Here is a 13,110-nt window from a genome sequence, read left to right as displayed (position 1 = left end):
CTTAAACACCATTTGAAAGCTTAGGTCAACACTATTGATTTGATGTATTTGCAGTTCTCCTGCCTCGTCTTGGTCCGAATATATATACCCCCAAAATATATGCCGTTTTGTACTTACCAAGTCCTATAGCTGGCTTATGGGTGGTCAAAAGTCACAAACTACACCGGTTCTAAATCAGCCCTGACCCCCTCTTCAAACACAGAGAAAAAATATCAAATCTGTTTAACTTTCAAACACACATACATACATATCCACAAACATTTTCCCTTTTTTAAATAAAAATTGAGTCACATTTCTAAGCTCTATAACTTTTGAATGGTATAACCGATTTTCAAAATTAGACATGCATTGGAAAGGTAATGATCAGTTCTATTAGAAGCCGTAAAGGTTGGACTTAATTTTTAAAGTTTTTGGGAGTTTTGGGGACGCGAACGAAAAACAGACCCTAAATAGGAAGGGCCGTAAAATCTACACCCTTGGACCAAAATCGATGGTTAACATATAAATCGGTGAGTATTTTTCTGAACTTTAAGATGGGAGTTGGCCCAATTTTCAATTCAGTCAGATTTAGAAAATCGAAAATTTCGTGATTATATAGTGTCGCGTGTAGGGGGGTGTGGGTGTGCGCCACTGGCGAGAACTGCCGTTCTCTGGTAATGTTCAAAATTAGACATGAGTTGGAGAGGTAATGATCAGTATTGTTAGAAGCCGCAAAGGTCGAACTTACATTTTCGAAGTTTTTGTGGAGTTTTGGGGACCAGAACGAAAAACAGACCCTAATTAGGAAGGGCCGTAAAATCGACAGCCTTGGACCAAAATGGATGGTTGACATATGAATGGGTAAGTCTTTTTCTGAACTTGAAGATGGGAGTTGGCACAATTTTCAATTCAGTCAGATTTAGAAAATTGAAAATTTCGTGCATATAATAGTGTCGCGTATAGGGGGGTGTATTTCTGCGCCACTGGCGAGAACTGCCGTTCTCTGGTAATTTTTTCGATATAAAACTAACAGCTTCGATAACCACTAAATCGAAAACTATTAATTTTATCAAAAAAATGTATAATAAACATTTTTTGCTTATAATTAATATTTTTACCAGCATTTGCGGTCAAAATATAATAAAAAATTTCCACCCTCGAAATGAGGTGGCAACCACCCCATGGTAAAAGCGTATTTCTGCATCATATAGATTTTTATCCTTGGACTATCCACTACTTATTGTCAAATTTTCAAGCAAATCTATCCATTCTGTAAAAATTGCGAAGTGAAAAATTTCAGTTCCTGGACTAATTATAAATTTGGAGCTCTATAACTTCTGAACGGCTTACCTGATGTTGATCACTAAACATGAATTTGAAACGTATTGACAAGTAGTATCTGATGCATCCAAGATCGAGTGTGATAACTGAACGAATTACATGAATTATTGAGCTTGAAGAACCGTTTTTCCCATAAGAAGTAGATTTGATCATATTTATGAAGCCTATAACTTAAAAATTCGAATTTTCCCAGATATGAGGTATACACCGTTAGACGTGTCCTGAGTCCTTCTACAAACGCTCAGTTATTGGCGCAATTCGTAGGTTGAAATTTTGAGTAATTGTCGAAAAACCAAAATTTTCAAAGTTTAATTTTTCAGTTTTTTGGCTAGTGAGCAGTGTGTATGTCTTAGCTTGATCGCTTAGGCGCCATTTGAAAGCTTAACTCAACTCTTTTAATTAGGTGTATTTGCGGTTTTCCTGTCTTTCCTTGAACCTAAGATATATACGCCCAAAAAATATGCTATTTTGTATCTACCCAGCCCTCTAGCTGGCTTAAGGGTAGTCAGAAGTCAAAAATTAGACCGGTTCTGAATCGGCCCTCACACCTTCTTGAAACACAGAAGAAAACATTCAGATCGGTGTAACTTTTCCACACACATACATACATACATACATATCCACAAACATTTTCCATTTTTTAAATAAAAATTGAGTCATATTTCTGAGCTCGATATCTTTTGAATGGTATAACCGATTTTCAAAATTTAACATGCGTTGGAAAGGTAATTATCTGTGCTATCAGGAGCCGCAAAGGTCGGGCTTAAATTTTTGGGAGTTTTGGGGACGAGAACGAAAAACAGGCTTTAAATGGGAAGGGCCGTAAAATCCACACCCTTGGACCAAAATTGATGGTTGACATATGAATGGACGAGTCTTTTCCTAAACTTTAAGATGGAATTTGTCCCAATTTTCAATTCAGTCAGGTTTAGAAAATCGAAAATTTCGTGTATATATAGTGTCGCATGTAGGGGTGTTGTGCACCACTGGTGAGAACTGCCGTTCTCTGTGGATGTTATTTATAACGTTACCGTATTCTCATACAGTTACTTGATAACTCTCTATTAATAAAGCTACAATTTAGTAGTCTACCAGTTTTTTCGTCCCTCCAGTATTTTCGGAGATATTTTGAAGAAAATGGTGATATTTTGAAAATAAAAACTGCGAAATTGCAAAAAGTCAATTTTTCTTTAAACTCCAATTTTTCTAAAATTAGGCCTTTTAACTAGGTCAAACTTCTTGGGTGTATTAATAATATAAATATAAAAGAAACTACAGAAAGACTAAACCAATTTTTAATTACGAGGGTAGTTAGGGGGTTGTTTTCACTGTTTTGTCATAGAGAAAAACAGGTACCGACTTTTTTTTGATCGTAAGTTGCTCAATTTCTATGCTAGAAACTTTTTATTATTTTTTTTTAAGATCTTATTGTATGCTTGAAAAAACATCATATAAGGTTTCCTGGAAAATGCAAAGTTTTCCCGTTATTTGGCTTTGCTTATTTCAAATTATGCATTGACGAAAAAAGCTAATTTTTAACATGCCGTATCTCGGTTTGTATTGGTCGTATAAATATTACAGCAAAACAGTTTGGTTTATGTTACTAAAATATACAATTTTGATATCCACAGTTTTTTTGATTAAATGCATGTTTTTCGAGTTATTCTCAAAAAACCCTCTAAAAAGACGATTTTTCCGTCAGAAAACTGTTACTTTCAACCACGAATAACTCTAAAAATATTAGTTTTACGAAGAAAATGTAAAAAACATTTTTTTCTTAGAATTACTTTTTACATCGATTTATATGGTTAAAATGTAATAAAAAATTCCCACCCCCGAGATGGGATGGCAACCACCCCCAAGGTTTTAGCGTACAGCGGCATGATATAGAAAATGATCCTTGGACTATTCCCTACCTTCTGTGAAAATTTCAAGTAAATCCATGCTGGACGAAAAAATTGCGAGCCAAAATGCTTCATTTCCTCGACTATACATCTATTTAAGGATTACAATTTCTCTTTTACAGGTAGGAACTTAGCGTAATTACTTTTTGAATATATTGATGTCTACCTAACGTAGACATAAAAAATGCCGTCCTTATTATGAAGGAAAAGTACAAGATCTGAGCGATTATCAACAGATCAATTTGCACTTGCGTCAGCAACATGGAAGCCATTTATTGAGAATTGTATATTTTGCTATACCTATACCTGGCTAAAATATATCAATTCTATTGACGAACAGCTTTTTCCAACGAAGGCAAGATGTCACTTCACCCAGTACATGGCGTATAAACCTGATAAGTTTGGAATTAAATTCTGGCTTACAGCTAATGTCTAGTCCAAATATTAATTGAACGGATTTTCTTACCTAGGGATAGATGAACAACGACCAGACAATCAAGTTCTAGGGGAACATGTAGTTAGTCTAGGCGCCAAATAGAGGTCACCGTGTCATTTTCAATTCTGATGGACAAACTCAACGGTTTCTTATGGATTTTTGACTGATGATTACGAATTTCGAGGGGGGATTTCGATCCCAGTGGTCAAAAAATTGTTATAAACAATTTAATTGTTTATAAGGCTCTGGCTCATAAACTAAAAGAGATAAAAAAATGTTTCAAATAAAATTTGTTCCTTAATAAAAAACGAAAAAACAACCGTTTACTAAACTTAAATCCGACAATTACAACTCACGATATTGTAAAATTAGTGCACAATGCAAATTGCAAAATAAGTATTTTTCGAAGCTTTATCGATTGTAACTCGGCTTCTACGTATGCAAATGAGCCCTATAAGGTGTCTTTTTAAAGCTTAATTAAGAGGCTTCCAAACAGAGTTTGTTAAATTATTTGATCTTCGTTTGTTTTAAAGTTATACCCGTTTGAAGTTATAATTTTCTTTAAAAAATTGTACATTAATTTGTTTATAAAGGTTTCAAGCAAACTTGAGATATAAACATTTATACTTTAATTAACAATAATGATAAAACAACTCAAAAGGAACAATTTGAGCTTACGAAAATGTTCGTAAGTTTATTTTTGGCTAAGATGTCGATATTTTAATGGCGCGCTATGAGGCGCAAGATTGGCTCACAGTCAAGTAAGTATGTATTCTTCGACGCTTTATCGATCTTAACTCGGCTTCTACGCATGCAAATGAGCCAATATGTGGTATTCATATAAAAATGGATCGAGTTCTTTTCAGCATAATCATTGCATATAAAACGAGCATTTATGATGTGGCGGCATACACACAATTGACGGGCCTTGATGATGCTGCAAAAGAACTACATAGATCCACTTTATATGGATATCATATAGATAATTAAAATCTGAAGCCTCAAAAAGTTTTAGTTTTACTGCCTACAAGAACAGACTTGTACCACCATGTAACTGTTAAAATTTCGCTAAGAACTTATGCAGATGTAAAAAAGCTGATATTCCCTGTATATCTCTATGCAGATTTGTAGACGCATGAAAAAAAATGTTTGTAAAAATAGTATTAATAAATAATATCAACTTACTTTTTAGTTATACTTCTGAAATATTAGTTTTTAATGTTTTTTTCTCATTTAGTGCAAAAAATTGAAGACAAAGTAAATAGAATGAAAGGTGATACGAGGTACAGTATGATGATTTAATTATAAGAATTATATGATAAAATTTTATTAGGATCTTCAAAAATGTAAAATGAAGATAACGTATGTATACATAGAAATTATAATTTGCATCGAGAAATTAGCGCGTGAACCTTTACGCGGTGAGCCGATCTTGCGCCTCATAGCGCGCGCTATTAAAATATCGATATCTTGGCCAAAAATAAACTTATGAACATTTTCATAACCTCAAATTGTTTCTTTTGAGTTTTTCTATCATTATTGTTCATTAAAGTATAAATGTTTATAGCTCAAATTTGCTTGAAATTCTTATAAACAAATGAATGTACAATATTTTTAAGAAAATTGTAATTTCAAACGGGTATAACTTTAAAACAAATGAAGATCAAGTAACTTAACAAACTTTGTGTGGAAGACTGTTAATTAAGCTTTAAAACGACACCTTCTAAGACTCATTTGCATGCGTAGAAGCCGAGTTACGATTGATAAAGCTTCGAAAAGTACTTATTTTGCAATTTGCATTGTGCACTAATTTTACAATATCTTGAGTTCTAACTGTTAGATTTAAGTTTAGTAAACGGTTTTTTCTTCGTTTTTTATTAAGGAACAAATTTTATTTAAAACATTTTTTTTATTTTTTTTTTGTTTATATGCCAGAGCCTTATAAACAATTTACAAACAATTAAATTGTTTATAACAATTTTTTGACCACTCGGATCGAAATCCCCCCTCGAAATACGTAATCAGCAGCCAAAAATCCATAAGAAACCATTGAGTTTGTCCATCAGAATTGAATATGACACGGTGACCCCTCTGGCGCCTAGACTAAGTTCAGTAGAGCCATCTAATGGGACCATTTATGAATAAAGGAAGTAATGTCATGATGTATAAAAAGTATTACGAAAGAAGGCTACCAGCAGTGTTGCTGCTGATAACAATAACCCGAGCAATAAAGGATATTTATCCGTCAATAAAAAAACGAAAAGATGGAATTATACAAATAAAAAATTTTCAAACACGAAGACTTGAGCTAACCATGGAAGCCAGTTGTACCAGAGAAAGATGATTAAATATGTTCTAGTACAAATCAGAGATACAACACTTGAATTAAATAATAAACGTAGGCAGTGGCAGACAGGGAACTGTAACAAAAATAAAACATGTGAAAGGGCCTAGCCGGGTAAGATGGTGAAAAGTGCCCCCAGCTCGATTTAAATTCCATATAGGCCACTTTTTAGCACATATAGAGGAACTCACTTTCTGAAATTTTTAGCCCCCTAGGTGGTCACGTGACCCCCCTAGAGCCTAATTAGGCATTTTATGTTTTTATTTTTTATCTCAGCCGCATCAAGAGCTAGCCAAAAACTTTATTTAAAAAAGTTGTAAGTTTCAAAAAGATCTATATGAAAAATTTTTTTTTTTATTTTTTGGCGGGAAATTCGAATTTTTAGAACAATTTTAAACTTTTAAATAACTCTGAAAAAAAAAACTAAGACACTCGTTTTTACGAAAATCAATTATAATGTGTATTTTTGCACAATCTTTCACGCTGAATTTTTTCAGATTTTTAAAATTGGTGAAACGTACCTTTAAAAATAAAAAATCGGGTTTTTTTTGGTTTTTTTTTTCGTTTTTTGATACAATTTTATACATATTTTTCAAAAAAGGTAACACTGTCACTAGAATAGGTAAAAACTGAAAAATAATTGGGGTTTGCTTAATAAAAATTTTTTGTAACGCCATCGATTTTCAAGATACAGGGCGTTGAAGAAAACAAAATTTTACACATTTTTTACGATTTTGCTGAAACTACTGGCAACATTGTAATAAAACTTGGCGGGATTTAAGAGGTAGTTATTGTGCATGTTTTGACATACAATTAAGGATTTGATATTCATCATTGGCGCGCATAGGGGTAATGGTCTGAACTTTTTAAAGAATAAAGATAGTACGCCACTGACATATTTCAAATTAACAATGGTTTTTGAATTTCTCGTTCAATTTGTGACAAAAAATGTATCTTCTTATTTTTTCATCCGACGCGCCATTTTTATTCAAAAAATAAAAGATCTTAACCCTTACAAAGTATTCGAACTTCTAGTATTACTTTCTACATCTACATAATAAACTCGTACATGCATTATTATCAAAATTAATTCGAATACTTTGGAAGCGTTAAGATATTTTATTTTTTGCAGCAAAACGGCGCGTCGTATGAAAAAATGAGATGATAGATTTTTTATTGAAAATTGAACGAGGAATTCAAAAATGATTGTTAATTTGAAATATATCAGTGGCGTACTATCTTTTTTTCTTTGAAAAATTCAGACCATTACCCCTATGCGCGCCAATGATGAATATCAAATCCTTAGTTGTATGTCAAAACATGCACAATAACTACCTCTTAAAACCCGCCAAGTTTTATTACAATGTTGCCAGTAGTTTCGGCAAAATCGTAAAAAATATGTAAAATTTTGTTTTCTTCAACGCCCTGTATCTTGAAAATGGATATCGTTACAAAAAATTTTTATTAAGCAAACCCCAATTATTTTTCAGTTTTTTACCTATTCTAGTGACAGTGTTAAATTTTTTGAAAAATATGTATAAAATTGTATCAAAAAACGAAAAAAAAAACCGAAAAAATGCGGTTTTTTATTTTTAAAGGTACGTTTCACCAATTTTAAAACTTCTGAAAAAATTAAGGGTGAAAGATTGTTCAAAAATACACATTATAATTAATTTTCGTAAAAACGAGTGTCTTAGTTTTTTTTTCAGAGGTATTTAAACGTTTAAAATTGTTCTAAAAATTCTAATTTCCCGCCAAAAAAATAAAAAAAAATTTTTTTCATCTAGATCTTTTTGAAACTTACAACTTTTTTAAATAAAGTTTTTGGCTAGCTCTTGATGCGGCTGAGAGAAAAAATAAAAACATAAAAAGCCTAATTAGGCTCTAGGGGGGTCACGTGACCACCTAGGGGGCTAAAAATTTCAGAAAGTGAGTTCCTCTATATGTGCTAAAAAGTGGCCTATATGGAATTTAAATTGGGTTGGGGGCACTTTTCACCATCTTACCCGGCTAGGCCCTTTGTCATATACCTACGTAAAATTTTTGTGTGTAGATCTTGTACAAGCAAAATTAAAAAATTTTGCTACTGCATATACCCGTCATCTTGACCGATCCGGTGCTTCTAGGTATGTAAAAATGCTGGTGCTTCTAGTGTTAAAACATTGTGTGGTTGGATATTATACAAGCTGTGCAGTAGTGAGTTGCTTTTTATGTTTTAGTTAGTAATTTATAATTAATTTAGCTTAATGTCATTTTATATTTTTAAATAAGTCTTTTATAAAATGGAATTAAATGTAACTCCAGTTAATTCTTCCAACAAAGAGAAATCAAGCAAACAAAAATACGAAAAACGATAACAAAACTCACATTTTTCAACATTTAATGTGGAATTTCTGCCTTACTAGGCTAGAAACATTTTATAAGCTTTTAAAAATGTGCCGTATGTTACACTATTTACAAAAAAGAAATAACAAATGCAAAATAGTTAATTTTTTAAATTTGATAAGTTTTTTTAGTTAATAATATTTTTTATAGTGCTATAAAACTGTATTTTTTGTATGTAAATATTTTATTACTTATAGCCCAGTAAATGAACGGGAAATTCGGCGATACCGTGTAATTTTCAGGGGCAACTCCAAATTGCATGAAAATTTGGATTTAGGTTCTACTTACCCTCCACTTCAAAATTGAAATTTTACCTTTTATTTCTTTTACTTAGGGGGTGACAGTCACCCCTTCTCGGGGGTAAAAAACATACGTTCAAAATAAGACCGGAAATGGATAAATTGATTGATTTTAAGCAACTTTTGTTCTATAGAGTTTTTTACTTAAGTCAATACTTTTCGAGTTATTTGCCATTGAAAATGTTGATTTTTCGACAAAAAAAACTACGTTTTCAGACGGTTTTGCGCAAATAACTCAAAAAGTAAATATTTTATCGAAAAAAATATCCTTAGCAAAAGTGTAGCTTATAAAAAACCCAAAATGGTGTATCAGTAAAGTCTATCAATAAAATAAAAACAAAGTTGTAGCTCATGAAAAATACGTTCTTATTCGTCTAATTCCAAATCGAATATTTAAGGTGAAATCACCGAAAAATTAAGCACTTTTCGGGAAAAACCCATTTAAACTTTTTTAAAGTGTTTATAAAAAGCTTTGTTTTAATTGTTAACAAAAGTTTTAGCATTAAAAATAAGCGAGTTACGCTCAAAATAAAGCTGGCCCTGTTTTTTTTGTAAAAAATCATGAAAATCTCGCCGTGTTTAGCTCCCCAAATGAAATTAATCGCTACCGCTTTACAAACAATTTACTTACCTATCTATTTTTTATATGATCTGTCAGTCTCACCGGTTTAAAGTGTTTATTTTTTAAAGGGTTATATTGAGAAAGCTTGAATGGGTCACTAATCACGAGTGTATACAAATTTTGAACAGCCATATCTTAACCAATTTTTGTCTTACGGAGAAACAAAATGAAACTAGCATCTTTAAGCTCTTTAAGATTTTTCTTCTCACTAATACTTTTTAAGTTATTTTAAAAAAATGAAATTTTTCAAAAATTTTTAGAAAATTTTTTTACTATAAAACCAAATGTTTTCAAAAATAAGCACTTCAAACCAATCAAACTTACAGATCATATAAACAATACACATACAGTTAAAATAGATGGTAAAGCCAAACGATTAATTTCATTTAGGCTGCTAAATAGAGGGAGGTTTTCACGATTTTTATTTACCAAAAAAAAGGGACCAACTTTTTTTTTTCAGTGTAACTCGTTTATTTTTGATGCTGTAAACTTTTGTAAAAAACAAATAATAAGCTTTTTTTCGATACTTTAAAAATGTTAATAAGGTTTTCCCGAAAAACGCTTCTTTCTTCGGTGATTTCGCGTTGAATTATTCGATTTGGAATTAGACGAATAAAAACATATTTTTCATGAGCTACAACTTTGCTTCTACTCAATTTGTAGACTTTACTGGTACACCATTTTTTTCGTTTTTTTATGGGCTACACTTTTGCTAAAAATATTTTTTTCGATAAAATATTTACTTTTTGAGTTATTTGGGAAAAACGGTCTGAAAACGTAGTTTTTTTGTCGAAAAATCAACATTTTAAATCGCGAATAACTCGAAAAGTATTGACTTACGTAAAAAACTTTATAGAACAAAAGGTGCTTAAAATAAGTCAATTTATCCATTTCCGGCCTTATTTTAAACACGCGTTTTTCAGCCCCGAGAAGGGGTAAATGTCACCCCCCAAGTAAAAGCAACCAACGGCACAAATTCAACTTAAAGTGGAGGGTAAGTCGAACCTAAATCCAAATTTTCATGCAATTCGGAGTTGCCCCTGGAAATTACACTCCAAACCGGTCATTTATTGGGATATTATGTCAACCTCGTAAATATAAGGCACATACGAATAATACAAGGAAATGGAAAATTCAAGACATACTGTACACACACACACACAAACCAAAAATAATTTTAATTATCTTGTGTCATTTCTACTTCTACTTCTAGAACTTCTCTAAGATGGTTTGTCAGGTATTCATCTTCAGCAAAATTTTCCGAGCAAATTTCACATTTCTTAGTTTCATGTAACCTTTGATGTATACTCAAAGCATAATCTGTAGCGAAACCTTTCTCACGCGTTTTACAAAAGAACTCCTTGGCTTCCTCTATTCCATGTCTTGATTTCAAATGGGACGGTAATGAAACCCGCTGTCTCAACCCTTCGAAACAGTGCTGACAAACGAAATGTTTTTCATCGGTATGTTGTCTTGTATGAGTTTTTAAAGCATACTTAGACGAAAAGCCAGAACCACAATATTTACAAACATGAGGTCTCAGTTTTTCGTGGGTCATTCGAATATGTTTTAATAAATCAGTATTGGTAAAGAAAGCTTTTCCACAACTAGTGCATTTAAAGCTCCATAGACCCATATGAACCTTTTTTTATGAAACAAGAAAATATGTTTCTTTCGAAAACTTTTACCACATTCTTCACAAACGTACTGTTTAGCAGTATGCTTGTGGTAATGAAAGATATGACCTCTTAAACTGTATATTTTTGCATGTTGCTCCACAAGTAGAACAAACTGATGGACCTCATGATGTATTGCTTTAAGTTGTCTTTTCTCATGACTCAGCCGCATATATGACATTTGCCTTTTATCTCCTTATTCGTTCTGTGCAGATAGAACGCCGGTTTGTCTAAAACCAAAACACGTAATATTTTATAAGTGTATTTTACTAAATAATTATTAGAATTGCACATCGCAAATTAAATGATGTGGCCAGTCATAAAATCTATGACGACATATTTTATGATCATGATCATAGCCCCCGGAACTGACGGCCATCACAGAATCTGTGGCAGTCGATTTCACGTCGCGTACAAGAACTAGAACTTTCTCGGATCACAACTTACGTTGTGCCGCAAATTTTACGTTGTGACTTATACCTCCACCCATACAAAATTCAACTGACTTTGTATAGGCCTTGGAGCAGCTGGAAACCGACTCAATTTCACCAATAGAGATGGTTTAATAGGCTTATAGGTCGGTAATGTTTAAGGTCTGTTGGATCGCCCTTTTTGTGTAATAAAATGGTAAGTGCACTACACCATCTTGTAGTTATTTCACTTTGGTGCAGACACAAGTTGAATAGTTCCTTTATATTCTCTAAAAGTCTATCTCCTCCAGGCTTTTCGGCTTCTATAACGATATAGAAGACTTTATACTCTCTAAAAGTCTGTCTCCTCCAATCTTTACGGCTTCTATAACGATCTTTTATTTTCTTCAATCATTATTTCTTCTTCTTGGTTGACTAATCTTTTTTCTAATAGACCCGTATGTGTTGCAAATATTTCATTACTTATGCAACCTCGCAGAGATAAGGCACATACGAATAATACAAGGGAAAGGGAATTCAAGAGATACTGGACACATAATAAACCAAAAATAATCTTAACTATCTTGTTTTATTTCTATTTCTACTTGATGAACTTCTCTAAGATGCTTTGTCAGATATTCATCTCCAGCAAAATTTTCTGAACAAATTTCACACTTCTTAGTTTCGTGTGACCTTTGATGTACACTCAAAGCGTAATCTGTAGCGAAACCTTTCTCACACGTTTTACAAAAGAATTCCTTGGCTTGCTCTATTCCATGTTTTGATTTCAAATGAGTCCGTAATGAAACCCGTTGTCTAAACCCTTCTAAACAGTACTCACAAACAAACGGTTTTTCATTGGTATGTTGTCTTTCATGAGTTCTTAAAGCATACCTAGACGAAAAGCCAGTACCACAATGTTCACAAACATAAGGTCTCAGTTTTTCGTGAGTCATTCGAACATGGTGTACTAAATTCTTATTGGTAAAGAAAGCTTTTCCACAAGTAGTGCATTTAAAGTTCCTTATACCCGTATGTTCCTTTTTCTTATGCAACAAAAAATTACAACGTCTTCGAAAAGTTTTACCACATTCTTCACAAATGTACTGTTGAGCAGTGTGCTTGTGGTAATGAAAGATGTGACATCTTAAACAGTCAAAATTTTTGCACGTTAGTCCACAAATAGTACAAACTTCTGGACCTGCTGTATGCGTCCTGACGTGTTTTCCCATATTGTCTTTTCTAATGTATCGGCCGCAAATATGACATTGGCTTTTTCCATGTATTCGTTTGTGCAGATTGAACGACTTTGTATCTAAAAAAACACAGAGATAATAGCAAAACAATAATCTTAACACGTCGCTGAATTAAGCCGGATTTATGTTACACCGGAGACGTGGACGGGACGAAGCACGTTGAAGAATCGTCAGATATGAAAAGCATTGGCTGGTTTATCTTACAACGGAACGGGGCGAGACCGGGAAGTGCCGAGGACGTGCGATTTCTAGTGTTCTGCGCGCCGTGCAGTCCACGTCCCGGTGTAACATAAATCAGCCTTTAATTGAATCCAATAATTGAATATATGGCGATATGTTATAATCATGATACGTAATTCTAAACACCAGGCATTAGAAAGATAACGTCTCATATTTTTAAGTAAATTTCATCATCAAATAATTTATGCAAAATGAAGTACCGTTTTCAACTCATAAAT

General features: G+C 32.8%; 1 protein-coding gene across 12 annotated transcripts in view; it reads right to left on the bottom strand.

The window, feature by feature from the left end:
• Positions 1–13,110, bottom strand: part of LOC126884694 (gastrula zinc finger protein XlCGF46.1-like) — a 220,260-nt gene that overhangs the window by 121,222 nt on the left and 85,928 nt on the right. The window contains exon 3 of one of the 12 annotated variants that reach the window (XM_050650788.1): positions 11,967–12,711. The exons of the other annotated variants lie outside the window; for them this stretch is intronic. Coding sequence (XP_050506745.1) covers positions 11,972–12,711 — 740 coding nt within the window. The 3' untranslated portion in view covers positions 11,967–11,971. Of the gene's footprint in view, positions 1–11,966; positions 12,712–13,110 lie in introns of those variants that run through there. 12 annotated transcript variants of the gene reach the window in all.

This window comes from Diabrotica virgifera, chromosome 5 (genome assembly GCF_917563875.1).
Source record: "Diabrotica virgifera virgifera chromosome 5, PGI_DIABVI_V3a".
Taxonomy (NCBI): domain Eukaryota; kingdom Metazoa; phylum Arthropoda; class Insecta; order Coleoptera; family Chrysomelidae; genus Diabrotica; species Diabrotica virgifera.
This window is presented reverse-complemented; position numbering and strand designations above follow the sequence as displayed.